Below are 25,686 nucleotides of genomic sequence, written 5' to 3'. Positions count from 1 at the left end.
TAGCAGTTGTGCGCTTGGTTTCCCTTTCCAAAACTTAGTTGTTCCTGCCAAGATCTGGTAACTATGGTCTTGGTTTTAGGAGTTTTTAAGGTTAACATCTTAACGAAATTGTTTATATTTAAGGAATAAGTATTGATCTTATGACTTCCTGAAAGATCAGCCTGTTATTGCTGTTACTATTTGTGTGAATGAAAGAACAGAGAGATACCCGGTGAAGAAAAAAACCCCTTGACTGTTATTTACCCATTTAATAGCAAGTCAACTATGCAAATGATCATATAAAAAAATAAAGTATTATTTTGTGGAAGACCACAATATTAGGAATATAAAATACAGGAAAAAGGTGGATAAACTGGTGAGAGATAGTCTGAAACAAATATAATATTGATCAGATGATTAACATCAAGCTGCCTCTTAGGACTCAAATTTGGCAGTGTTTGAAGAATATGATTCTTGTTCATATAATAAAACTTCTGTATATTATAAACCTTTTACTAATAGGAAGGAAAAACTCTGCAGCTGAATTACAGAGAGTGTGAACTATACATGAGCTATAAATAAGCCTTTCTTTACTATTTCTGTTTACTACATTTTTTCTAACATTGTCCTGCTAGTATCCTTTTAAGAATTTTGTACCTTGTGTGCAACACTTTGGAGCCAGTCCCCTACCTAGTGATTGTTGGTTTGTTAGAGGTCAGGATATGCTATTGTGCCCAATTGTATTTGTGTGATAATGCGCATATACAGAGGATAAAGCTGTGGACAGTGGGGGCAAAATGGACTGCAGTTCAATATTCATCACAGAGACTGAAGAAAATGTGTTGACTAGCTTTTGAATAGATTTGCACCTGCCTCCCAGATGTCAGAATAAATATGCAAAACAATTTACAACTTCGCACCTCAATAAATCTTTTTTTTCCTTAAATCTGCATAGATGATGTGCCATAAATAAACTGTGTTTATGGGAAGCAAACAATAAGAAAAAACGTGTTCTTTTCACTACAGTATGTGTTCATCCTGCACTTTTACAGTTTATACAGGTTGTAGCTGTATGTTGTTCAGCTGTAGACTTAGAATGAGAAGACAGTTAATCCTGTTTATACTTGAAAACTGAGTGCACAAGTGATGCACCCATCAGTGCTGCTGCCACTAAACTACCGTGGATCATTTCAGCTGTGTAATACAGGTTTTGTGAGATGCTTGGAAAGACGACAGGACGATATTTGTTTTCAGTTTATGAATGGCAGTATTTAAAAACTTAGTTCTGATGAAAAAAATAAAAAGAGAGTCCTAATACCGTGATGTATCAAATATGTGAAAAATTATCAGGTATTCTGACTTTGCTCTTTTTTTAAGCCAAAGAGAGGATGTTATTATGTTATAGTCTTCTGTTTGAAATCTTCATCTTGTTGCATTTAGAGTTAGTTTTCAGTTTCCTGATTAGTTTCATTATGGGGATATTAGTTATGTTCTGCTGGCACTTCATGCTCTTGTATTTCTTATTTTGTCGGAGTGTGGGATTGCCTTGCTTCAGGATTTAAATAGATGGCTTATATAAACTGCTTGCAGGAATATCCTTATAATAAAAATGTTTGTGGTTACTTGTGTTAGCTACACCCAGTTCTTTAACTTGCACACTAGACAGTAATTACATACATTAAGTAGCAAACTGATTTTTGAGCAAAATACTGCTTCTCTTAGAAAAAGGATGTTCCATTCTGGAAAGATACTCTGTGATAGAGGCACTGAGAGGTCCACCTTTGCATCATTGAATGCTGATGTTTCATATGCTCAGATATCAGTCTAATATGTGCCTTTGTTGCTGCTTTGTGTTACTCAGTGGAAGTATGCGTGCTAGCTCTTTGTTTTTATCTGCAATACGTTCTAAGACTGTCACTATATGACCTGTATCATTGCGAGATGCCTTAAATATTTCTATTTATAAACCTATACTATACCTTTACTATGACTAATAGGGCACGTTTTCATTTACAAAAGTCAACAGAGTTGGCCTGGAAGTATGTCAGTACCCTGAATAAACTAGCAATGAAGATATATGTTTTTTGTCACTTAGGGATTGCATCATTCTCCTAAGTTTCTGACTTCTCTTTCTGCTCTTAATAATTTTTTCCATTTTAAGGTATGTATTTATATTTCAATCTGATAGCTGGGTAAAAATAGGTTGTCTAGTGTGAGTAGAGATGCCAGATTCTGACCAGAAATTTTAATGTTCCTTAACTGAAAGTTTTAATTTTTTTTTTTTTTTATGATATATGTTTCTTGTTGCATTGTGTATATGCAGTTTTTATCTACTGCTTGGGTGTTTCATATGAAAGGAAGACAAAATAACTCGTAAGAATGCAGGCGAGCTTCTTTCTGACTCAGAGAAGGAAGATGCTCTTCGATTCAGTTATCATGGTTGTTTGGAATAGTTTTTTTATGATTTGGCAGAAAGAACTTGTGTCATTAAGACTGCTTGTGTTTTGATGTTGGTAATGGGTGAGTAATACTGAAAATAATGCTAGGCAATGCGTACTTGTTTTTTGCACAACCCTTAAACAACAGAAAGGGAAAATGAACAAGAAGGGTATATAGCATTTAAAAGACTTGCCATGTTGCAGCCCTTCAGCGTGACTTAAAGCCCCAAACACTCTATCACACTAGCTATTCCACAAACAGAAAGGAACAAACCTCCTCCTAATCCAGAGAGCGTGTGGGGATTATACACAGGTAATGCTGGAGGGCATGTAGAAATGCTTCTAGACTTTGGGTTGCATTTAACAGAATGTTCTATGAGCCAGGGCTTCCAATCTGCTGTGCCAAAAAGGGATATGAGTGGAGGGAGCATCGAGAAATTAGCCTGCATGAAAGGGCACAGAGGGAACAAACCTTCTCTTACCTGCAGTTAGAACTCACCATGCAACAAAGTCAGTTGGGTTTAGGAAAACAAAGAAGTTTAAAAAAAAAAACTAGAACCAACCAACCTTTTTAGAAATAAGATGATAAATTAAATATCTCCACTGTTCCTATGTCTGTCATAATGCAGGGTCTGTATTAGTAAGTAGATAAGAAATGTTGGACTCTGCTCTCGAGCAGTGTTCTTCTAGTGTTGAATTGAAGTCCATGCTTTCATTTTCAGCTGTGGATGTGGTAAGATCCTCACATCATTGTGAGCAAAATTTGTGTCAGAAATGGTTGCAACCTCTTTGTTTGGTGTGTTTGGTTTTTTTGTTTTGTTTTGTTTGTTTGTTTAAATCTCAAGATTTAGAAAGATCTCATTGCTAGAGGATTTTTGGGCCCATTTAAAAAATATGAATAGAATTTAATAAACTAGCATGATTAATAATTATGTATTGAATTTTGTAAAGTAGTTGTTGGGTTTAATGCAATATTTTCATTACTTCGTTTCATATTGATATTTTTAATACAATTACTTTACAGTCCTACCTTGGGCTGGTCTGGGCATACTTCTGCTCCTTTGTCACTAGGGGGTTTCTCCTCTTGCATTTATATTGATAACTGCACCAGTAAATTAAAATACTTGGACAAAAAGCCTTTTCTTCCATTTGGGTAATTACAGTGCTAGAAAAACATTTGGGAGATAATTTGAAGAGTAATATGTTAGATCACTGAGGAGTTCATGACAGATAATGATAGTATTTGTGTAATTTTTCATTTAGCAGTTATTTTAATTTTTTGAGGAGGGTGTCATGAGTGTCATTGCTCCTGTTATTAGTATTTTTCTACTCTTTTATAACCTCTGTGCTTTTGTTGACTATCTGGAAAGACTGCTGGTTATACTGAATTAATTAATTCTTGGGATTAACTGGCTAAGAAGAGAGAAATAATTTAATAGATAGTAGAGTTGAGTTTCCATACGTCACTATAATAATTCTGTTATTTTGATATATAAAAGGTAGTTATGCATCAGTCAGTTCTGATAATAAAATGGTTGTCTAGCCTTATGCTATCGGTTACAATTTTTTTATTCCCTTTCCAGCAAGGAGCTGATGATTTCATATATAAAAGATAGCTCTGTCCGCATGGTTTGGGTAAAGGCAGGAAACTACGTGTTCCTTCCTCTATTAGTATGCTATAAGTGAGATTCCAGGACTGTGGAGCAGTGGGTTGGTAAGATTCCTGTTTTGTTGAAAGAACATCATATGTGGACGTAAGCTAGTACAATACCCCCCCTTCCACCCATTTTAGAATTGTCTGCAATATTCAGTTGTGTGTCTTAGTTTCGTATGGACCCACATTTATAAGTGAGCGTGGTAAATATAATCAGGGTGGAGGAGGAAGCATCTGAATTAAGAACGTTAAATAGTGGTATTAATTTATTTGCAGCTTGCTGATAAGCGTGATAGCAGAGGATGTGTTAGGCTGGGTCTATCCTGTGATCCGTGCTGATTACAAGCTCTGCAGAATCTGCCTTATCAGACTCACACCTAGGAGGAGCCTCTGAGGAAGTTGTTTACAAACCTCAGCTTTCCTGGTCTGTCCTTCAGGTGCAACCCGGTGGTGTCTGGACTTGGATTGTGTGCTGCTTGGGTTGTGTGCTGCTGAGCTGATCCTTTAAAATAAGCCCATGAAATAAGCCTCTGAAAGTGTCTGCTCTATATATAAATCCACATAGAGAAAAAGACAGTATTTCAGAGCAGGTATTGCTTCAGGTCATCACTGACCCTGAATGGAACTTCAAATCCAGTTCCTCAGTGAAGGTGGTTTCCATGCGCTGTCAGCTTATCCAAGGTGATGCAAAGAGGAGTTTTAAAATTAAGCTTCCAAGAGTAACCACACTGGTCTTAGTCTGGTGTTTCTTGTGTCTGCATGATCGCTCTCATGACTAGTCACTTGTATTGTGCTGTGCTCAAGGTTTGGAAAAAATAGCTTTTTCCCAACGTGGCACAGAGTTATTGTAAGGTTAGTTCACAGGGGAATATTTATTACTACAGAAATGCTAATGATGATGCCAATTACTATGTAAATGTAATATTAAATTTGGTATGGAATTGTAAGGATTTTTTCCTTGGCTTATTTTAGGCTTATTTGTTAATTCAGGTGAATCTCAAAAATATCCTTGGACAACATTAAAGACTAAAATTATGGTTTGTCTAGTTTTGAGTGTTCCTTGTTGTACTATTTGTGTTTATATATTATTTTATATTTTGAAGGTCCGGAGCCAGACTAATCTCTATATTTCAGTAACAGCATTGTCAGTATATTTTTGACGTTGTTGAGTCTGTCTCCTGCTCCATAGGGTATACAGAGCTCTGCTTTGTTTTTAGATAATCCAGTTCAAGTTTTTTTTTTTTTTTAATATTTTTTCATCCCCCCCTGCTATAGTTTCTTCCTGAAATTCAAACTGAGTTCACCGTTGGGAAATTTGCCTTAATCTTGAAACAGCACATCTCTGTAGGTGTTTTTTCTAAGGAAATAAAATTTATGCAATTCATCTGCCTCTATCTGTATTTTCCTCTAGTAGCTTTTGAATCTCTCAGTAAGTAATGTCTTCATTTGGCAGATGCTCCTTTCCTATAGCTTTGTGAAAAATAGCAGATGGGTAGAGAAGGCATTACTTGATTGTCTCCTTCAGGGAAAGGCAGAAGGAACCGAGCCATTAGATGTTCTGTTTGTCAGCCCCCAAGTGACCAGTCAGCGTATCTCAGCCATGCAGCTGTAGTCAAGGTGAGTGATACTCTTGGTGGTCTGGCAGATTCCAAGAAGAAAGGTGTGGGTTGAGGGAAAGAGCCATGGAAGCTGCAGAAATTCACTGGTTTGTGGAGATGCAGGGGGAGAAAAGCAATCTGCCTCTCCAACTATATTGTGGTTATTGGTTCCATATACTGCGAAGAAATAGTTTTCTGTTGCTCGCCACATCATTTTCACTTGTCTGGAAATGTAGTATTTTATAAAAAGTTAAAATCAAGGGGTCTATCATAGATGATCAGTGTAACTAAGACCTGCAAACTGATTGAAATTATTGTCTACCATTGTGATAAAATTCACAGTGTGTGCTCAAATCTTTTCTGAAATTGAAAATGCCATAAAACATGAAATGCTTGTCTAGAAGTTGTATTAACTGAGGCAATTAGCCTGCATAACAGACTTCTGAGAAAGAAATTACAGCTACTGTTTTATTGCTGTCAGGGACTTGAAATATACAGATCAGAACTGAAGATAGGGGAGTCTTGGTTTCTTCCATAATTGTTCTGGAGGGCGATCCTCATTCAAGTCTTAGTATATATATCACTGATTCAGTTCATTGCTTTTCATGGAAGGTTGAGATGTACTTTATTTTGAATATCAGCCATTAGGCTTCGAGTCTCTTGCTGAGAACACTGATAATAATTTTATGAAAAATACTGTGTAAGTGCACTGTGATGGGATTTCACTTTTTAAAGCATTGCTATGTGGGATTCCTTTCAGTATGTAATATTAGTACTTTACCATGATTTTTTTTAATATAATTGTAAAATTTGTAAAATGAACTTAATAGATTTTATGCAGTTTCATAGAATGAAGATAAAAGTACTTTCATAGAATTTAGTAAGGAATTCAGTCATAAAACCTCATGCTATGCAAACCCTAGGCATCTATATCTATATCTATCTCTATATCTATCTCTATATCTATCTCTATATCTATCTCTATATCTATCTATCTCTATATCTATCTATCTCTATATCTATCTATCTCTATATCTATCTATCTCTATATCTATCTATCTCTATATCTATCTATCTCTATATCTATCTCTAGATCCAATCTCTATTGTTTCTATAGAAGTCTGTGATTTAATAGAAAATAATGAAGAGTGACTTTTTGACAGTGATAAGTACATTTTTTTAGATAAAGCATTGAATTGAGGCAAAGTTAGCTTTTTATGGATGGTTTAATTGAACATCTTTTAGCTGTTTATAGATGGGGTGGGTGAGCCCTAATCACTTGGGGGTGGTGGTCATTTTGGTATAGTACTGCTGTGTAATTAGTAACACCTGTTTAGTTGATTTTCTACTTCTAAAGGAGGCCCAGTCTTTTTTCTGTGTGCTTTTTTTCCAGTACTTTGAAATTACAGAAAAGCTCGGACTTCCTGCATTTGATGGCTGGAATAGGAAAGTTGTGAATTTTAAAGTTGCATATACAACTTCATTTTTCTGTTTATGCTTTCCTGAAAGGCAGCTCTTTATACAGATTTTTTTTGTGTGTCTAGTAAACACCAAGTGCTTCTTTCATGCTACATGAAGTTTTAATGAAAATGCAAGTTTAGGAGAAAGTGCGTTTCACTGTTAGATATGCCAATAGAGTAGAACTTCTTCCGATTTCTGTTAATTCCCTAGGCTTTTCTGCTGATGTACTGTGCCCTCTGAGTCCAGGAAAGGCTTGGTCACACAGAGATATTCTGAATAGTTAAGGTGCATCAGCTGAAAGAGCAGGGTTTAGTTTACTAGAGCATAGTCCTCCCAAGGCCAGTTTACACTTGAGAGATACTGTTTGTGGAAGGGAGGGTTCACCGATTTCCACATCCTGAATTTTGAATTCACCACTCTAATTAATGTGCTTTAAATTTGCTTACTGATTCCATGTTGGCATGGCTGAAGGTCTAACTTGACATTGTAATGAGTTATGGGTGAAGGACGCGAGGTGTGAAGACCAGACCCAGTAATTTGTGTTTGGACTTGTGATCACGATGTGTTGGCCAACTTGGGTGTGTCCATAGCACCCTCCCAAGATCAGGGATGTGCCGTACAGCTAGTAAGGAGGGAAGAATGCAGGAATGGTGATTTGAGATGCTGACATTGGTCAGAGGATGAGGTTAAGTGTGAGCACAGAAGCGTAGCTCAGATGAGATGAAATTATAAACAGACGATGAGAAAGGTACTGCTAAAAATAACTGCTATTTAAATAAAGGCAGTTATTGTGATATACTTTTAAATATAACTCTGCTTTTAAAATTATGTTTAGCTTTTTATTTTTTAAAAAAAAGCTTCTTAAATAATTCAGCTAATACACAAGCAAATTACCACAATGATTACTTATTTCACGATCCGTAGCAGTTGCCAAAGTATACACTTTTTAGTTTGCGGCATGTGGTAATTTTCATGAAAGTATCCAGTTATGGCAGAGAACTTTCAGTTCCCTGGTGTTTGCTGAGCACCGGGAGTGCCCACGGGTGAGTGCTGTAGGCTGGGTGGCTTGCTGCTGTCTGCTTGTGGGACTTATCTGATTTGAGGGTCACACAAACTTCTGGAGAGTAAATACTTGTAACATGGCCTTCCCAGTATGTGGGTTGCAATGGTATTGTAAACTGCATGTGTCACGGTTGGTAATTACAAAAATATACCCACACCCGCTTGTTGATGCTAAATAATTCTAATGAAGAGCATGGAAGGGCAGGAGAGTTGTTTGGCTGGAAGAATGTGGATGGTCCATTTGAGGGGTGCTGTCAAGGCAGAGTATGATAGGAATCATCAGTCTTCATAGCTGCCACTTGGTAAAACTAAGGAGTGGAAAAGGCATGGCCTACATTGACAACTAAAACTAGAGAGGGTTGCATTTTCTTCTGGCGACAGCTTTAAACCTGAGTTCTGCTCTTTTGACATCTGTGCAGGCTCTTGATGAAATATGCATTTGTGAATTACACAACTATATGTTTACTTGCAAAGTAAGGTAATATTAGTACTGAGCAATAAATATGTCAACTCCTCTACTAAAAATATACTTAAAAGTGGGTTAACTTTTGAATACAGTTTCTTTTCTGTTAATCTTCTCCCTGCCAGCCTAAACATGTCTGATGTCTAAGTGCTGGCTGCAGCAATCCCTTTGAAGCAGAGTTTGGAGCCCATATATCAATGCTGCAGCATTTGGGAACGTGAAGCTAATGTTAAAAAAATAAAAAAAAATAAAATCAAAAGCCCTATACCTCCCTGCTTTTCTTTTGGGAGTGGGGAGGGGAAAGGGGAATAGAGCTTAAGCCTCTGCTGGCTTCTGTGCTCGTTGTGTTCTGGGTGGGATGATATCCAGAATGGATGCTCTCCAGGTGGGATTGTGTCAGCCAGTTCTGACAGCTGTGGGATTCCAGCAGTCTCTGGGGTTTCAGCGGTGCTGTTTAGGTGTAAAGCAGTTTGTGATCTGTTTTATGTTATGCCTTTCATTTTGTAGCTTTCATCTCCTAAGCTTTTTACTTGGATCTTCATAAGGCCAAAGAATATTAACAAGGGTAAATTACTTGAAGTTTCCAACAGAAAAGAGAGCGTTGGTTTTGTTAAATATTCTTTGCTTTCTCGCTTGCCTACAGGAATTGCCATATGTATGTAGAAGGCTTTGGCTCTGGCTTTAAGTTCGTGATTGACACTTCCTGCTTGCTAGGAGCAGTGTTATGCTTTTACATCAGCTGCAAATAGTTGTGAGTTATTAACTGACTATGAGACTTCAAGCCAAGCATGTTGTGTTCCCTTTGCAGAAACGCAGCTGAGTGGAGCTTAAAGGGCCACAGATGAAAGAACTTGAACACGTTTCTGAAGGTTTCAAAGGTGTCTGAAAGTGACCTCCTTACCTTAGTAATACAGAAGAGTTTTTCAACAGGATCTTAGGATATCTTTCCTCCAACTTATTAATATACTAACTGGAATGGTGTTCTGACAACAATTCTCCGTAGTAAAGTACTTACCCTACTACAGAACAGTCTTATTTTCTCTACTGATAATGCAACTCAATGGAGGACAGTAATGTTTTGATAAGCATGCGTGAAGATCGTTCCTTTCACGTGCGATACAGGTAAGACTCTATTAGTTTTAGTATGGATGAATAAGTGCTTGTTAATAAAAGAAAACTAAACAAGTTGCAACGAATAGTTTGGTATCTCTGTTACTATTCTTATTGAAACTGAAAGCTAAAATAACTTTTTTCTTGTCTCGATTTTTGAAATATGAAAATTCACTTGTGTTATATAGTAGGTTATATTAGTATAATTACATGATTTTATGGTATTGGAACTGTGTGTGGTTGCAGAATAGTACATGATTGACTGTATTTCTTTGTATTTCTGATAGAATGATGTGAAGTATGATCCCTGCATGGTAATACATTGCTCTCTCTTCTTTTAGCTTTTGGCCTGCATATGCAGTTTTGTCTGCTAAAGTTCTCTGTACTTGTCCCATTATTGCTTCTATGAATGACAGGTGTACTGTCACCTGGACCAGTGTTTTCCTTGCTTAAAATAAAGAGATTTGATTGATAGGTAGAAACTCCTCTGATACCTTGGACTAGAAAAGTAAGTCAAGAGGATATGTGATTTTCCTTCTGAGAGCTTTTATAATTTTTATTCTGGAATCCCCTTTGCAGACATGGGACAAGATGCAGCCTCCTTCTGATGAACCTGAACAATGGAAGCATTGCATAGTGTGTGGTATTTGGATGGTTGATGTTTGGAAGGGTAAATCTTGCAGCTCATTCCAAAGGAATAGACACATGAATACTGGAATGGTTGTTTTAAAAACAAAAAGAAGCGTGATTCTTGTGTGTTCTCCCTTCACGCTCCCCGCGGTCATTCTTGCTTTGGAGGCCTTTTCCTTGCTAGCTAACGGGGTCAAAACACTACCCTTATTTGTAAGACAGCACATCCTGCGGCTTAAAATTAATTCTGAAACCGTCGTGACAGTGTTAGGTTGCTGTCCGTTGGTCTGTGCTGCCATTTCAGAGAAGTGCACTGTCAGTTCTTGTTGGCAGGGCAGTCAGCAGGAGCAGCATTTTCCTGGTCAGTAAGGAGAAAATTAGTAAATAATTTACTCTCTACTCTCTTCATTTTGCTGAAATCTTTATATGGTGGCTTTGACAGCAGGAATCCCTGAGCGTGTGCACATGGTATTTCTTCTGTGCTCAGTGTTTCTCGAGTGTACGTGACTCCCAGCATTCCTGGAACGTGTTTGCCCTCGCTGCTGCTGCTGCTGCTCTTAGACCTTCCCTGGCAACTCTGTGAGATCCTTGTTCACTCTTTCATAGAAGCAGGAGCTGTTCAGGTCCTATTATAGAAGCAAATGGATGAAGAAGGGGGCACGGCCAATTGTCTGCTTTAAACTGACAAGCCAAAAATAACTTCAAAAATATTGGCAAGCACAGCCAGGGCAAAATGTCGTAGTACTTTATGCTGTATTTCAGTACAGCCTTGAATGACACTGATTAAATATTAATGGCTGTATTAAACCTTTCTGTAAGAACTGTAATCTGAACATGTAAAAAACTCAAGGCATAATCCTTTTTTAAATATGAAACTTAGATAAGACTTAGAGAAACAGAAAATTAATTCAGTATATTGAATTGGAATTTTGTGATTATTTAATTTAAGAGCTATAATTTGGAAATATTTTATTCAGTTGTATTTTAAAAATTTAAGAAGGAAAGAATAGGCCATAAGTTACTGGGGGTGGTGGTGTTATTTATCAGTTTTAAATTTTTTTTTACCTACAGGCATTGTGCCGGGCTCGTTTGGCTCTCAGAATGCTCTTGCTTTCCCACTGGTATTCCAACAGAACTGACTTTAAAGAGAAGCTGGTGGCCCACTCTTAGAGAAAGGCTTCAGAATGGGCTGTTTCTTACTGTACAGGCTGTTTCTTTCTCCCCACTGTAGCTGACCAGTGCCACTTTAGCAGCTATAAAAATGCTTATGCTGGTGGAAGAAAACTATTTTTTAATCCTTTTTAGTGGCTGAAAATAAATTGCTGAAGTTAATAAATGGGACGAATAAGTGATCTATAGAGTTAAATATTTATAGAACTCATCTTGGCCTACAAAATTCAGGCACCAAAAATTTGTAACTGCTTGTATCTTGACTGGAGCAAAAGAACCCACCATTCAGGTGTGTAGTTTCTTTGTTTATGTGCGTGTTGTTTTGTTCCGCAGTTTGCCATCAGCCTTAGTTTGACTAAACAGAGCGTTCCAGCGGAGGGAGGTGTAGTCTGTTGGGAGTGCTCGGTGTGCTCTGCTTCTGCGTTACCTCTAGAAACCAAGCACAAGGGCAGGAGGCAGGAATGGTATGTGATCCATATTATAAGATGCTGTGGCTTTTTTATGCATCTGAATTAAAGAGAGATAATAGGGTGGTTTTTGTTATGTGTATTGACCTGTTTCATGGCAAATTGCATGGCAGCCCTGTTCCCCCTCAATAGCAAAAAATTCTCTTAGTGGGAATTGAGTGAAATAAACCTAAATTAATTGTGCTTAGCAATTGCAGTAATCGATGAGTCTTCTTACCTTCTTCTGTTGCCTTGTTTCTTACCAGTTTTCTGTTCTTTGTTGTAAGATGAGAACAGCTGAAGGGAGACTCCAAAATGGGAGAAAAAAACAGGGAGCTGAGGGTGAAGACACATGTATAGGGTTTATACCCTTATAAGTATAAAGATTCAGAAGAAAATGTGAAGGACAGAGAGTAACAAGGGAAAAAAAGAAGAGGGAAAAAAAAAAAAGGGTGAGCCAGGCAAGATGAAAAGCTTAGATGGGACAGATAAGGACGAGGTAGTTTTACAAATAAGAAATTATTCAGGAGATGCCAGCCTTTCAGAATACAGGTCCAGGCAACTATAAACAGAATAACAAATAGAAGCCCTATATGAGCATTTCCACAGCAGTAGCTGCAAGAACATTATCCCATTTAGCAGGAACAGAATTTAATTAGAAGTACAGAGATGAATGGACCTTGTTGTCTTCTTGTCTCTGCAAATTCAATGTGTCTTTTGTCTAGCCATTTGCTGTTGAATAAATAAGTAATTCAATTCAGCCCTGGGAACAGAGAAAGTAATTTCATATTCTCCTTGTAACTATTTAATGACTTCCTAAAACATTGATAACCTAGCTCTGTCTAGTCTGCCAATATGCTAATTAACCATTAGTAGTGACAGTTCAAACAGGCTCTGAGAACATTTCCAAGAGGTGATCACTTTTTGACTAGAGAACACCTATGCAAATATGTATGTATTTTCTTTTTGTTTTAAAGAAAAAGATTTCTGCTAACCTTCATAGCAGTCCTTTAAGTAATGGAGATAAAAAACCCAAACCAAACCCAGAATTCTTCTGGGTCCAGTTTTGGTTCTTGATGGATAAGCCTAGCAAACTTAAAATAACTGAGCGATTTCATATCTCTTATAATGTGAATAAAATATTAATATTGAGTACAGGCAAGTGTGGAAATAAATATTTTCTCTGTTCTTTTTTTTTTAGATAACTTATTTAAAAATGGTAGGTCAGAATGAATGGATCCAAATGGAATTATAGCTTTAATTTGCTGTACAAATTCTAGTAACCTGTTAACACAACTTTTCTAGTGTTGCATTCAAGAGTAGTATCCAATTTTGGTTTCTTTTTTATGCAATACAATTAATAATTCCCATTCTCATTTACTTCGTGTAATTCTGGTTGAATTGAAACACTGTAATAACAGCTAATTTTCATCAGCCTGGGCATAAGCCTGAACTTCATAGTTAGTTATGTTCCGTATGAAAAATTCCAAATATTTTATTTTTATAAGTTACGTTAAGTCTGGGTTGGCAAGTAATAATATTATATTTCAAGTTCCTTGATGACATGGTGATGCTGCCTTGGCATTTGGCAGTCTTTGGCATAGCGTGAAATTAATGGAACTCAATGGATCAGAAAAATTACTGGTCCATGTCATTCTCTGGTATTATCCTTGTACCTTTCTAAGCTGTGCCTTGTCTTCATTCATTAGGTGGCTGATGCATCACAGTTGCAAATCAAAACACGAATTTTTAAATGGGGTAACTTAGCTTACGGAATTGAAGTTCAGTGTAGCATTTTGACTGTTATTATGTCACATACACATTTTGCTGAAAGCTCAACTCTTTTTTTTAGCTGTTCAAGCTAAAATTCTAAAGAAATGAGTTTGATTGTGTAATGGTCTAAATCTTCACACTAAGGAGCCCCATATTTTCTAGCCATCACTTTAATTGGCCATGTCAGCTAACATGAGGTGCCCGGAGAGAACCTCTTTGGATAGGATTAAGATTACCCAGTGAAGTGTTTTAAGTCTTAAACCTTCAGTTGCTGATGGTGTAATCATTCCTGCCTGTACTTAACTGTACCTTAATCATTTCTGCCTTTTTCTGTCTTACATTCAACACATGCAAAATGTAACGAAAACCAGGTTGTGTGTTCTAGCGAGTAGGAATGCTTTAACTTATCCGAGAGGAGCTTCCAAACGTAAAACTACTGCATGTGTTATGGATATCCAGCCTGAGGAGCTGGGCCTGGGGAGATCTGCATGCCCGAGTTACCGTTTGCTGTCTGCATCTTCACCAGCTACCAAGCATACAGTATTTTCAATTGCAAGAGTTAAATATGTCTGTCATCTCCTTGTGCTTAAGTTGTGGAATGTCGAAGACCAGCAGGTATGGTACTGGTTTGTGTTGGTAGCTTGTGATCCAAATTCTTCTAGTTCCCTTTAAAGTCAGTGTATTTTTCAAAAAGATTTCCTTTTTGCTCAGATTTGAGTAGAATGATGCATAACCTGTTTTTTTTTTTTTTTTTTTCCAATTTAGTAAAATTAAGAAATGTAAACATTGCAGGCATGTTGAACACTTCATTGCTGTGTCTTGTCAAAGCAGCTGTCTTCTGGTGTTGCCGTCAAAATGACTTTTGGAACTGCAAATGTTTGATTGTTGCTTTTACTGATCTGTGCACATGAAGGCACGGTTTTAGGAATAGAATGCTAAATGGTTTATTCTTACAAGCAGGTAAGCATCAAATGATGATGTAACAAGGATATCTCCAATGATGTAAAATGTTCTGTTTTGGGTGCACTTACTGTGTAATTCATCTTGAAGAAGAATTCAAAACAATACACAAATTTATGAAGTTGATGTCCAGTTTTTGGCAATATTAACAAATGCTTTTTAAACACAGAATGTCTCTTACCGAGTTTTCTTTTTGAAAAATCTTTTAAGTAGAACGAAGGCGTTTTTACAAACTTTCTAAAATGCATGTATGCTGAAAAGGCTAGAGAATGGTGTGGCTTCCAGATCAAGACCCTGAAGCCTTCTTCCTTCTCATTCTCCTCTCCCCCATCTCCCTCACATCTCAGAACTGCAAAGTAGGAAATGTTTGTGTATAAGTGTTAACACCTGTTGAAATGTTACCTTTTGTACAAATGAATTCTCAGTAGCAAAAATACATATGAATGTTTTTTTGGCAGCTGCAGTTCTCTGACACTTTGTTCATTGTTTAAATAAAATGTAATCTGCAAATTCTGCTATAAATTCATTCATGAGTATCTTATTTACTGCTTGCAGTGTTTTGTATCTGTATAATTACACGATTATTTGCTCATAATAATGAAAAAATATTCCAGTGGCTTCTGGAATTATGGCATCTCAGTTAAGTAACTTGAATTGACATACATTTTGTCGTTAATTCAATCCAGATACTTTTTCTTTACACTCTGAGAATTTTTGTAGCAGTGCTACTATAGAAAATTATGAAGTGCCAGGGAGTATTGAATTACGTAGGAAACAACGTGGGGAAAAATAGTCATGGTCTTTCAGACACAGGAGTATTTGAGTTTTTTTCCCATGTGACATTTTGCAGGTAACTATGGCATCAACCTAAAAATAAAAGTGCTTATGTTTTTCAAAATCGGTATTTGCCAAGAATAGCTTGATTTTTAGGTTATGTTTCTGAAATCATCTAGCTGGTGAAAACTGCAATTTTGAATCCTCCAGGTGCTGTATATGGGCAAAGCAGTGTTTGTATTTCCTCCATGAGACTTAATGAAGAAAAAGTTGAAGCTGTTGGTTCTAGTGTTCTGTTTGCTCATCACTATTGATGTTGCCATTTCCATTTCAGCATTAGTGTCTATAATATTAAAGTACCAAGTTCATTACTTGTACTGTGGTGCTGATTGCCTGTCTGAAACCAAGAGAGAGCCTCTGAGTAAATAACCTCTTCAGAACTCAGGTTCTTGGAAAAAGTGCTACATTTAGAGTGACAATTTTTCCTTTTGCTTGAATTGTGCAGGATGGAGGCTTCCTGCCTAGAGCTGGCGTTGGAGGGTGAGCGCCTCTGTAAAGCAGGAGATTGCCGAGCTGGTGTGTCTTTCTTTGAAGCAGCTGTTCAGGTTGGAACTGAAGATTTAAAAACACTCAGTGCTATTTACAGCCAGTTAGGCAATGCCTATTTCTACTTGCATGAGTATGCAAAGGCCTTGGAATACCATCACCATGATTTGACACTGGCAAGGTAAACTTGTGTCTTTCTTTAACCGTGATGTCCGTTTCATCCCATTCTGGTAGAGATGAGCATTGAGTGCTCATTTTCCTACCGTCGCTGCTATTAATAGCAGATAATGAGTCAAGGTGGTGACAGCAGAGGGCCAGGGGGTCTGGCAGGTACCTGGGTTGCCCTCTAACCTAGGAGCTAATGCTAACACCATAATCCTGGTACTGACTGAGGTGTCACCAGGTTTGAGGATAATTAAGTGGCTTCTTTAGATCTACCCTTTCTTTACCCTTTCCTGTTTCTAAAACTCGGTCTTTCTGGTTCTTCAGAATGTTAAGCTGACTCTCTTGTTTACTAGACAGAACTCATTCCTCTTTCTCTGTGTAAAACTCACAATATTGTGAAATCTAAAACCCCTATGCATTTCATATGCTATTTCTGCATCTAACTTTTAATGCTTTGGTATGGATCCAATAAAAGATGCAGGCATCTAATGTACTTAACCTCAATTTCGGCACAAATCTACTCTTCCCTCTGCCTTAACCTGCTCAAGTTCTGTAACCTTGTGGGAACTGGTTTTGTTGGGTTATTCCCCAAGTATCACAGTGTGAGTGGTGCAGTGGCAGTCTGCTGCCTTGCTCTCATGTAGAATCTGGAAATGTAATATTACATCTGAGCTTCTGGGGGACCAGTATGTCTTGTAAATAACACAAGACTGTGATAGTCAAGTAAAATGCAGAAACAGTTAAACCTCTTGCTAATGCTGGGCACCATCTTTCTACATAATCATTAAGAATTTCCTCTTTATTCTCTTCCTAAAGGAAGTGATTTTTTTAATGTTAAGTAGATGATCAATACCATGAAACTAGTTGTTGTACAAACAGCACTAACAAAATCAAATGTCTATAGCCAAAGACTGAACAATGTTTAAATATAAAATGAACTGAATACATATGCATTTACATGGTTGTAATCTATTTTCCTAAATTCTTTCAGTTGTCTACCATACATTGATCCTCTGCTTGGTTTCAAATTATAAACTATTTACTGGATATTTTATTTCTGCAATTTTAGGACAATTGGAGATCTGCTGGGAGAAGCTAAAGCTAGTGGGAATCTGGGAAACACCTTAAAGGTACTTGGGAATTTTGATGAAGCTATTGTTTGTTGTCAGAGACATCTGGATATTTCTAGAGAGCTTAATGATAAGGTAAGAATTCCTGAGGAACCTGGCAGTAAACTGTTAATACATATTAACTAAACCCTGTTGTATTGGTAGTGAGTGTGCCACCTTTCAGAGGGAAGTAAATACTGAGTATTCAATTATTACATCTAGACAGTAAAAATCCGTTAGTTGTCTGCATGTGGAAGACTGTAGATCCAGATTAATAACTATTATCCTGGTTGGTGGTTGGTTTTTGTTTATGGCCAGTTGTGTGGGGGGTTTTTGTTTAGTTTGTTTGCTTGTTGTTGTGGTGTTTTCTTTTTTTTTTTCCTAAATTTAATTTTTAATGATAGTTGGCCTCAAGAATGATTATGTATCTTACACCTCAAAAGGAGGTAGTATGCAAAATAATTTGAGGGATGTGACTGAGTGGGAGTAAGGTGAGTGATAAGAACATGTTTGGAATGGGAATAGCATGTGTTGACAACCAGTTAACAAACTTCTTTCCCCATCTGTGGATTGTACTAATAGTTGTTGGGACACAAGACTTTGAAGCATAAAATTTTAATGCCTTATCTTACTTTTGGTTTAGGTTGGAGAAGCAAGAGCACTGTATAACCTGGGAAATGTGTATCACTCTAAAGGGAAAAATGTAGCTAGTGTGGGGACTCATGATCCAGGGGAACTTCCAGATGATGTGAAAAATGCTTTGCAAAAAGCTGCAAATTATTATGAGTAAGTAGTAGCTTTAAATGTTGGGGATTGACAGGATGTGATCATCCTAGTTCATTAGAATATTGGGAGATCTGTGGTGTCACGAACTAACCTAGAGTGCACTGTTTTTTGTTATGCCCTCATTTTTACTGTACCTCTCTTCCCTGGTTAAGTCCTTCCCTTATATTAGAATCCAGTATTACTCTTCAAACCAGACTGAGACAACAGTAGGATCTCAGTATACTTGTATATAATGTAGCTCTGGAACTAGAAGCGAGCATACCAGCCTAAGTAGGAGTGCAGTTAAGTTTGGTATCTTGCAGGAAATGTTTCCTACTCAGTGACAGAGTTATGCCTGCATAAAGGCCAGTAAAATAGGCCAAAGTAGAATAACTACCTTTTCCTTTATATAAATGGAAAGATTTTTTTTCAAAAAATTATTTAAATGACTGTGAGAAAAAACAAACTCTTAAAAGTCACTGTTCTTCCCCTTCTCACTTTCCCCAACACAGGGAAAACCTGTCAATAGTAACAGAGCTGGGGGACAGAGCAGCACAAGGACGTGCCTTTGGAAACCTGGGAAACACACACTACCTTCTGGGCAACTTCAGGAGTGCGGTTTTAGCCCATGAACAGGTACAACAATGTGCTAGTGAGCTCTGTTCTAGCAAAATATCACCAGGTGCTCCTGATCTGAAGTTACCTGTATTGTGTTGGATCTTGTCTTGTATCCATTAAAATGTGAGTTTTAAATGTTAGTGGGACAGCTTCAAGTCTGGCTGTTCTTTTCAAGCACCGTTGGCCTAAAGAACAGATATAGATGCATGGTGGAAAAACTATGAGCATGCCTTTCTGTGTGCAAATGTATGTTACTAAATTGAGTAAATAACGCAGTTATTTCATGTTTTTAAGCGTCTCCTAATTGCAAAAGAATTTGGTGATAGATCAGCGGAAAGAAGAGCATACAGCAATCTTGGAAATGCCTATATATTCCTGGGTGAATTTGAGACCGCTTCCGAATACTACAAGTTAGTTGACTGCTAATAAATACAACTTATACCTCTTCTTGTATAGTTTACTTGTGTTGTGCCTAGTGCTTTAGCTCACTGGAGAATAGCCATCTCTTCAACATATACTTAAAAGAGAGCTGCACTTGTTAAGCAAATACAACGTTTTTCCCTAGTTGTTTAAGTATTGCGGTTTTTCTAAGGCAGAGGAAGCATTAATATTTTTTTATTTTTTTAAACTTTTTTGTTACTTTAAGTAGATTCTTCTCAGCACTGCAGACATATTTCTGTTCATAGGCATTTATATTCCCCTTTAGTCTAGAACTAAGCATTACTGTCTTAGCGCTTAGCAAGTTCTGGAATGATGTGAACAATCTCAATACACCTGAAATGGGCAGCTGTCGCAGGTGCACTCACAGCTGAGATCGGTGGTGCATGTCAACATGATTTTACATATTCAGCCTGTATTTTCAATCAAGACTTTTTTCTTGATCTCTGTACCACTAAGCAGTTGCTCCTGTAACTTGGGAAAACAGAAGCTCAGCAAAAATACACTGCATGTGTCATTAGCATCTTATGTGGATATCAGAGTTAACCCCTTCTTTTTGAAAGGGAAAAAAGCCACAATACTGAGCGGATTCCTCTTTGCACTCCAATTCCTCTTGCCCCAGCGGGGCAGGCTGGTCTGTCTTGCTCGTGTTGATGGAGAATACACAGTATTTATTGTAATGCTGGTACTGAACTGTTTCAGGTTCATACTGTCAGGAAAACTGCTATATATTATTGATGAAGCACTAATTTAAAATTAGAAGATGCTGTTTGAGGAGTCAGTCTGCTCTGTAATAAAGCAAATGGAAATAGGCTGCAGTGGAGGGGAGTGGAAGATGGACATTTAAAGTCTTGCGTTTACAAGATAGTTATTTATTCGCAGCTATTTTGCCAGCCCACTGTTCTAATTTGTTTAATTTGTATAATTGATCTTTAGCTGCACAAGTATACTTTTAAAAAGTTTTCCATGCAGTGATTGTTGAAGTGACAAACCCTTTCTTTCAGGAGGACGTTACAGTTGGCTCGACAGCTTAAAGACCGAGCCGTGGAAGCACAGGCCTGCTACAGCCTTGGGAACACTTACACTTTGCTTCAGGACTATGAAAAAGCAATTGATTATCATTTGAAACACCTTGTGATTGCTCAGGAATTAAATGATAAGTAAGTCCTAAGAGATTGTTTAATATCTGTATGACACTTAAACCAAATCCTGTTACCTGTGATTCTGCTGTCGGTCTTCTGGATGTGACAGCTGAAATAATGTGAATTCCCCACGATGCTGGATTCCAGCTTCATATGGGGAAAAAAAAAGACTTGTGAAAGTGTTGCAGCTAATGAGTCTGAGATGAAAGAGGAATTGAGGAATGACTGTCTCTGTCTTCTTCTGTCAGCATCTTCTATGTAAATGAAGGAAAAGCAGATCTCTTTTGCATGACTTCATTATAATAATTTTGCATACCTTCACAAGAATATGTCTCCACAAGTTAAGAATGTAAGAGGATGTAAAGGATGGGGAGAGGAGAGTAATACAGTAGCAAATAATGCTTATTTTGTAGTAATTTCTAAGGCCTTTTTTATAACGTTGGGTACAGCTAATTTTTTTACAACATTTAAATGCACTTCTTCTGACTTAATAAGCAGAATATATGAAGAATAAGGCATGAAATCTGAGGAAAGGCAAAGTAGGTTAGAAAATCTTTCATGCTGGCAAAACTGAGTGACTTGTTTGCTGTGAGCTTAAAAATTAATTTTTAATTAGATTTGCTCATATTTATGGTTATACCCTGATCACATTCCTTTAAACAGAATATGTGTTGGAATGGTTTCTGATTATAGCCTTCATTTTTCTTAGCACAGCAATCTTACTGTGGCAATATTATGAAAACCTGACCTCTAGTGTTCAGCAGGTAAAGATATAATTGAAAATGTGTTTATTTTTGCAGAATTGGTGAAGGAAGAGCATGCTGGAGTTTGGGGAATGCATATACTGCTCTGGGAAATCACGACCAAGCGATGCATTTTGCAGAAAGGCACTTGGAGATTTCAAGAGAGGTAGGATTTTCACACTCTGTGTATGCTGGCTGTTGGGTTTTGCTCTCACTTACACAGTGATTTTATGGAGGTGTGTCCACGCCCGTTACTTTGAATAATGAATGAATTTTGAATTATTTCTGAGATAATTGTTTCCAAATTATTTCAGGCATGTCTCACTGCAACTAGCTCCTTGGCTCTTGTGCCACCTCCAATAATGTCAGCATGGAATCCAAGTTAATAGCCCAGCAGAGGTTGTTTTAGGCTTTGGTTTGTGCCTTTTAGTTGTTATGTACTTCATTAAAAGGATCATTCTCTCAGTTTCCAACCAGGAAAACTTTTCCAGCCTTTTTTAATCAGAAGTCTAGGTAACAAGGTTTGCTTTTTATTTCCATATGTGTGTATTTGGTTTACAGTAATAGAACTTATTTTATTTGGTTGCAGGTAGGAGACAGAAGTGGGGAGCTCACTGCTAGACTTAATCTCTCAGATCTTCAAATGGTTCTCGGATTAAGCTACAGCACAAACAACTCCATGATGTCAGAAAGCCACGTGGTAGAGAACAGTTTGAATGGTACGTGCCTGTTTTTGCAATACTTTCTAACAGTAAACTTCCCAAAGAATCTGTTTGCATTGTTCTATGACTACACATGGTTGAGTATGCAGGTGTTTTTCCCCACCAGCAAAAGAGGTGGGTTTTGCAGTATTGGGCCCTTCAGCTCCTCCTGTTCTGGAGGATTTACATTGTGAATGACAGGTTACTGCTTAGTTCTTCATATGATGTTTCTCATTGTGTTGTCCCTCCTTCTTTTTAATTAGTTCTTTTTAATGGGGAAGATTAATCTATTTGTTGCCAAATTATGTCTTTCCTGTTTTTCTTCCTGGGGTTACAGTAGAACCCAGTTCATTCAATGTTCCTCTGTTTGAAGATCCATAGCCCTTCTCTTGTGGCCCATGAAAGCAACTTACATGGCTCAGATGGGTGTGGTTTTGAAGGGTGCTTTTACTAGTGGTTAGTTATTCTCTGCTGATGGATTTAACTGCACTATTTTGGAACTCTAGTTCGCTGTATCTTGGACCTTACATGAGTACAGCCACAGCTTTGAAGGTGGCACCATAAATCTTAATGGTAAAAAGATGAACTTGACTCTTTCTTGAAGGTACCAGACCGAGAGTAGGACGCCGCCACAGTATGGAGAACATGGAACTTATGAAACTAACACCAGAAAAGGTTGGCACTCTCCTTCTTTCTGTTCTGCCGCTGAGATTGCAATGAAATGTTTCTAAGGGTTCACCTTGAACAGTTAGTCATATTCAGAAGTTCTATAGTTAGCAACTTGGAAAGAACTCAGTAGAATGTTGATGGATCATTTGCATTCTTTTTTAATTTAGTTGATTTTAAAAGTTAGGCAAAAACAAGTCTAACAATTCTAACAATACTTTTGTCATGTAGGTAGCAGTGAGCATCTTACATATATAATGGCTGGAAAGGCTTGTGGAATGCTTGTTTTATTCTCCTCACAAATAAGAATAGGGTCCTGTAGTCTGCATCAAAGGAATTCATTTCATCTCTTAAAAAGTGGTTTCAGGGTCCAGCACGAAAGTGATTCAGAGTAAAATTCCTAAGCTTTAGCTCAGCTGTTCTGAACATTTTTTTTCCTTGGTAATTTTATAGGCACTTAAAAGACATGTTCTGTTTTTCACTTTGGCATTTCAACCAACTCACAAGCCATTAGGGGGTTTCAACATCAGCTTGAGCACAGATGCTATTTCAGAAATGCTGAAACCAAGTGACAGACAGGGAAAGAAACTTGACCCCAAGCTCAGAGAAATCTCTTGGAGCTGGGAGTTCCTGGTTAAAACCCTTCTGTCAGTCTTTGAGAGATTTCCTTCAAATTCTGTCTGCCTTTAAATGACGCACTGGCAGTTCTACACAAACTACTCCAGTGGCAGACTGAAATTGCCGTTTTTCCCTCCGTACTGGGATATCAAAGTCACACCTGTTGGAGAGCTGCAAAGCCTGCCGGCGCGTCTGCCAGCCAGGAAAGGAAATCCCAGAGCCTACTGTGGGACAGCTGGTACGGCTGAAGAGCCTGTGCACCGATTTAAAAAGATGGTGCATTTAGCCCAGGGGGAGCCCTCTGCAGGCAGCCGTGAGGCTTTGCTCAGTATCAGCTGTATTTTCTTACTCTCCAGATCTATTTATCTGTGGTCTCCTTTAAAATACAGAGCCTGTGGTAGTCTGTGCCCTAAATATACGAAAATGTTTCGTCTGTATTTTTGTAAGAAAGTATTAACCTAGTACTGCAGCTTAGCTCTTATAAGGGGATTTTTTTCAACATATTGACATAATAGATTCTGAAAATTAATTCCAGAAATGTCTTCAATGTATAGTACAATGTATGACGTGAACAGTATGGTTTGACCATACAAGATGCCAGCTCTGAGTTGGACTCTGCATGCCTACCTTAAGTAAGCCTGTAAAAGGCAACATTTGGGCAGGCTGTGTTACTGAGAGATTTGTGACTTTGTTCACAATTTCTGATGTTGAATGAAGAAAAAACATGTTTTTTTATTCAGTTATTATAAGCATTTGTCAGCTGTAGATGAAGCTCTCAATTTTGTGGATAATTGTTTATTTTAGAAGAGAACTGAGGGAAAATCTGTCAGGTTCATAAAGCTATTCCTTCTCTTCTTCAGTGAAATGAGATGGTTATTCCTGTTTGCTCTTGTGCTGGCATTCCTCTCCCTCTTCCTTTTCAATCTTTTCTGGGAATTTTGTATATACCAAGGACTTCATAGAAGGCTGGTTGAGTATCTGGGTTTGTATAAGGGTTTGTTTTATTCCCATGTTTTGTAAAACTATGGATTTTTTTTTTCTTTCTTTTCAATTATAAGAATGTCAGGTGGGAAACGGCAGCTGCATTTTAGCATTGACATGAACCACATTTCCTGCACTGCAGCCAACAAGGAAAACTTCAGCTTGTTTGATTAATTATACCATTTGATCACATTTTAATCAATCAGGTGTCACACCACAGTCCAGTAACAAGACTGATCAGTAACAGCACTAACCTGCTTCAGGTAACAACAGCTCAGTAATCACAGGTCAAGTAATAGAACCAGAATTCAAGTTTTCACATCCTCATGGTTGGATGAACTAAATAATGTAAAGCTGCTTCACTCTGGGGACGGAAAGCAGCAGCAAAAAAGAGGTAACAGTACAGGTAATTAAAATCAGACGGTTTAATTTCATGACTCTTGTTTTCTTAGGTTCAGAACTGGAACAGTGAGATTCTTGCTAAGCAGAAACCACTGGTTGCCAAACCTTCAGCAAAACTGCATTTTGTAAATCGACTAAAAGGCAAAAAGTACAAAAACGGCACCACTCCCAAAGTTTTGCAGGATGCCAGTAATTCTATTGATCATCGACTTCCAAACTCCCAGAGGGTAGGTTTGGCGAGCTGTGGAGAACACGGCTTCGCTCACCTGTCTGATAAAATCCCAGAAAACACACTCCTGCAGCTGTCCATTGCAGTCACACGTGTTTACTTGACTGAAACACTCCGGTTCTGTAAATCAATGCAGAATCTGCCATTCTGCAGCTTTCACTGCTGGTGCCAGCTTTAAACTTTCCCTACTATTGCAGCATTTTTTTTTTCTGATGGATTTTCTATGTTTTACTTGTAGTCTCTTCTAGACCCTACTTCTCCAAACTCTGTTTTTTCTGATTCAGGCAGTGGGAGATATTTTTGACAAATATTTTTTAGGTTATTGCACTCTTGACAGAAGTCAGTTAAAAGAACTGAGTCATTTGATCTAGATGAGAGTCAAGTGTTTCTGAGCACAGACCTGAGAAGATGATGGATCTGTTCATTGTTGTTCTTGTTTTTATCTTTCATGGGTGTTTGGGGTTTTTGGTGGATTCATGGTTGAGGCAGAGTAACTGTTTACCTGATCAGAGCACTGTTTCTTTCTGTTTCAGAGAATGAAACATTTCTAACACATTTTACCTTGCAAAAATGCTTGCCATATTATTAACATTTCCTCTTAAAAATATCTGTGTTTATACAAATAGATTTAATGGATTTAAGATACACAAACATCAAACATATTACTGGAACACAACTGTGGAGCAGTTGTCCTGGTTTTAGGTACACTTGAGTTCAAAATACGCCTAACTCTTCTCTCCTCTTCAGAAAAACAGTCGAGAGACAGTGGCAGATGAAGGGTTCTTTGATCTGCTGAGTCGATTCCAGAGTAACAGGATGGACGATCAGAGATGCTACTTTCAGGAGAAGAACAGATTCTCAGCTGCTCCAGTGGCAACATCCTCTACGCCCCCTAAAACAATAAGAAAATGTAATTTTTAAAAAGTGAAATCTAAATCTGACTTTGGTTCCTGCCAAATTCTATTTTAAACAAATGTGTTTGTATGCAAGACATAGCGTGGAAAGGAACTTATTTCTGGGCTGACTTGTTTTCTTCCTCCTGCCC

General features: G+C 37.7%; 1 protein-coding gene across 8 annotated transcripts in view; it reads left to right on the top strand.

Annotated features, from left to right (window-relative positions):
• The window catches only part of GPSM2 (G protein signaling modulator 2), a 29,838-nt gene that overhangs the window by 2,360 nt on the left and 1,792 nt on the right, over positions 1-25,686 (top strand). For 3 of the 8 annotated variants that reach the window (XM_082052702.1, XM_082052701.1, XM_082052703.1), the window contains exons 2-13: positions 9,464-9,777; positions 16,024-16,245; positions 17,299-17,434; positions 17,982-18,124; positions 18,616-18,739; positions 19,016-19,131; positions 20,164-20,319; positions 21,102-21,210; positions 21,634-21,763; positions 22,350-22,420; positions 24,463-24,639; positions 25,389-25,551. In XM_082052702.1, coding sequence (XP_081908828.1) covers positions 9,716-9,777; positions 16,024-16,245; positions 17,299-17,434; positions 17,982-18,124; positions 18,616-18,739; positions 19,016-19,131; positions 20,164-20,319; positions 21,102-21,210; positions 21,634-21,763; positions 22,350-22,420; positions 24,463-24,639; positions 25,389-25,551 — 1,609 coding nt within the window. In that variant the 5' untranslated portion in view covers positions 9,464-9,715. Of the gene's footprint in view, positions 1-9,463; positions 9,778-14,367; positions 14,400-16,023; positions 16,246-17,298; positions 17,435-17,981; positions 18,125-18,615; positions 18,740-19,015; positions 19,132-20,163; positions 20,320-21,101; positions 21,211-21,633; positions 21,764-22,349; positions 22,421-24,462; positions 24,640-25,388; positions 25,552-25,686 lie in introns of those variants that run through there. The other 5 variants (XM_082052704.1, XM_082052706.1, XM_082052707.1 and 2 more) reach the window with 3 other exon arrangements.

Source organism: Streptopelia decaocto (assembly GCF_964273445.1).
Source record: "Streptopelia decaocto genome assembly, chromosome: 5".
NCBI lineage: Eukaryota > Metazoa > Chordata > Aves > Columbiformes > Columbidae > Streptopelia > Streptopelia decaocto.
The sequence above is the reverse complement of the archived record's forward strand: the minus strand, read 5'-3'. Positions and strand labels throughout refer to the sequence as shown.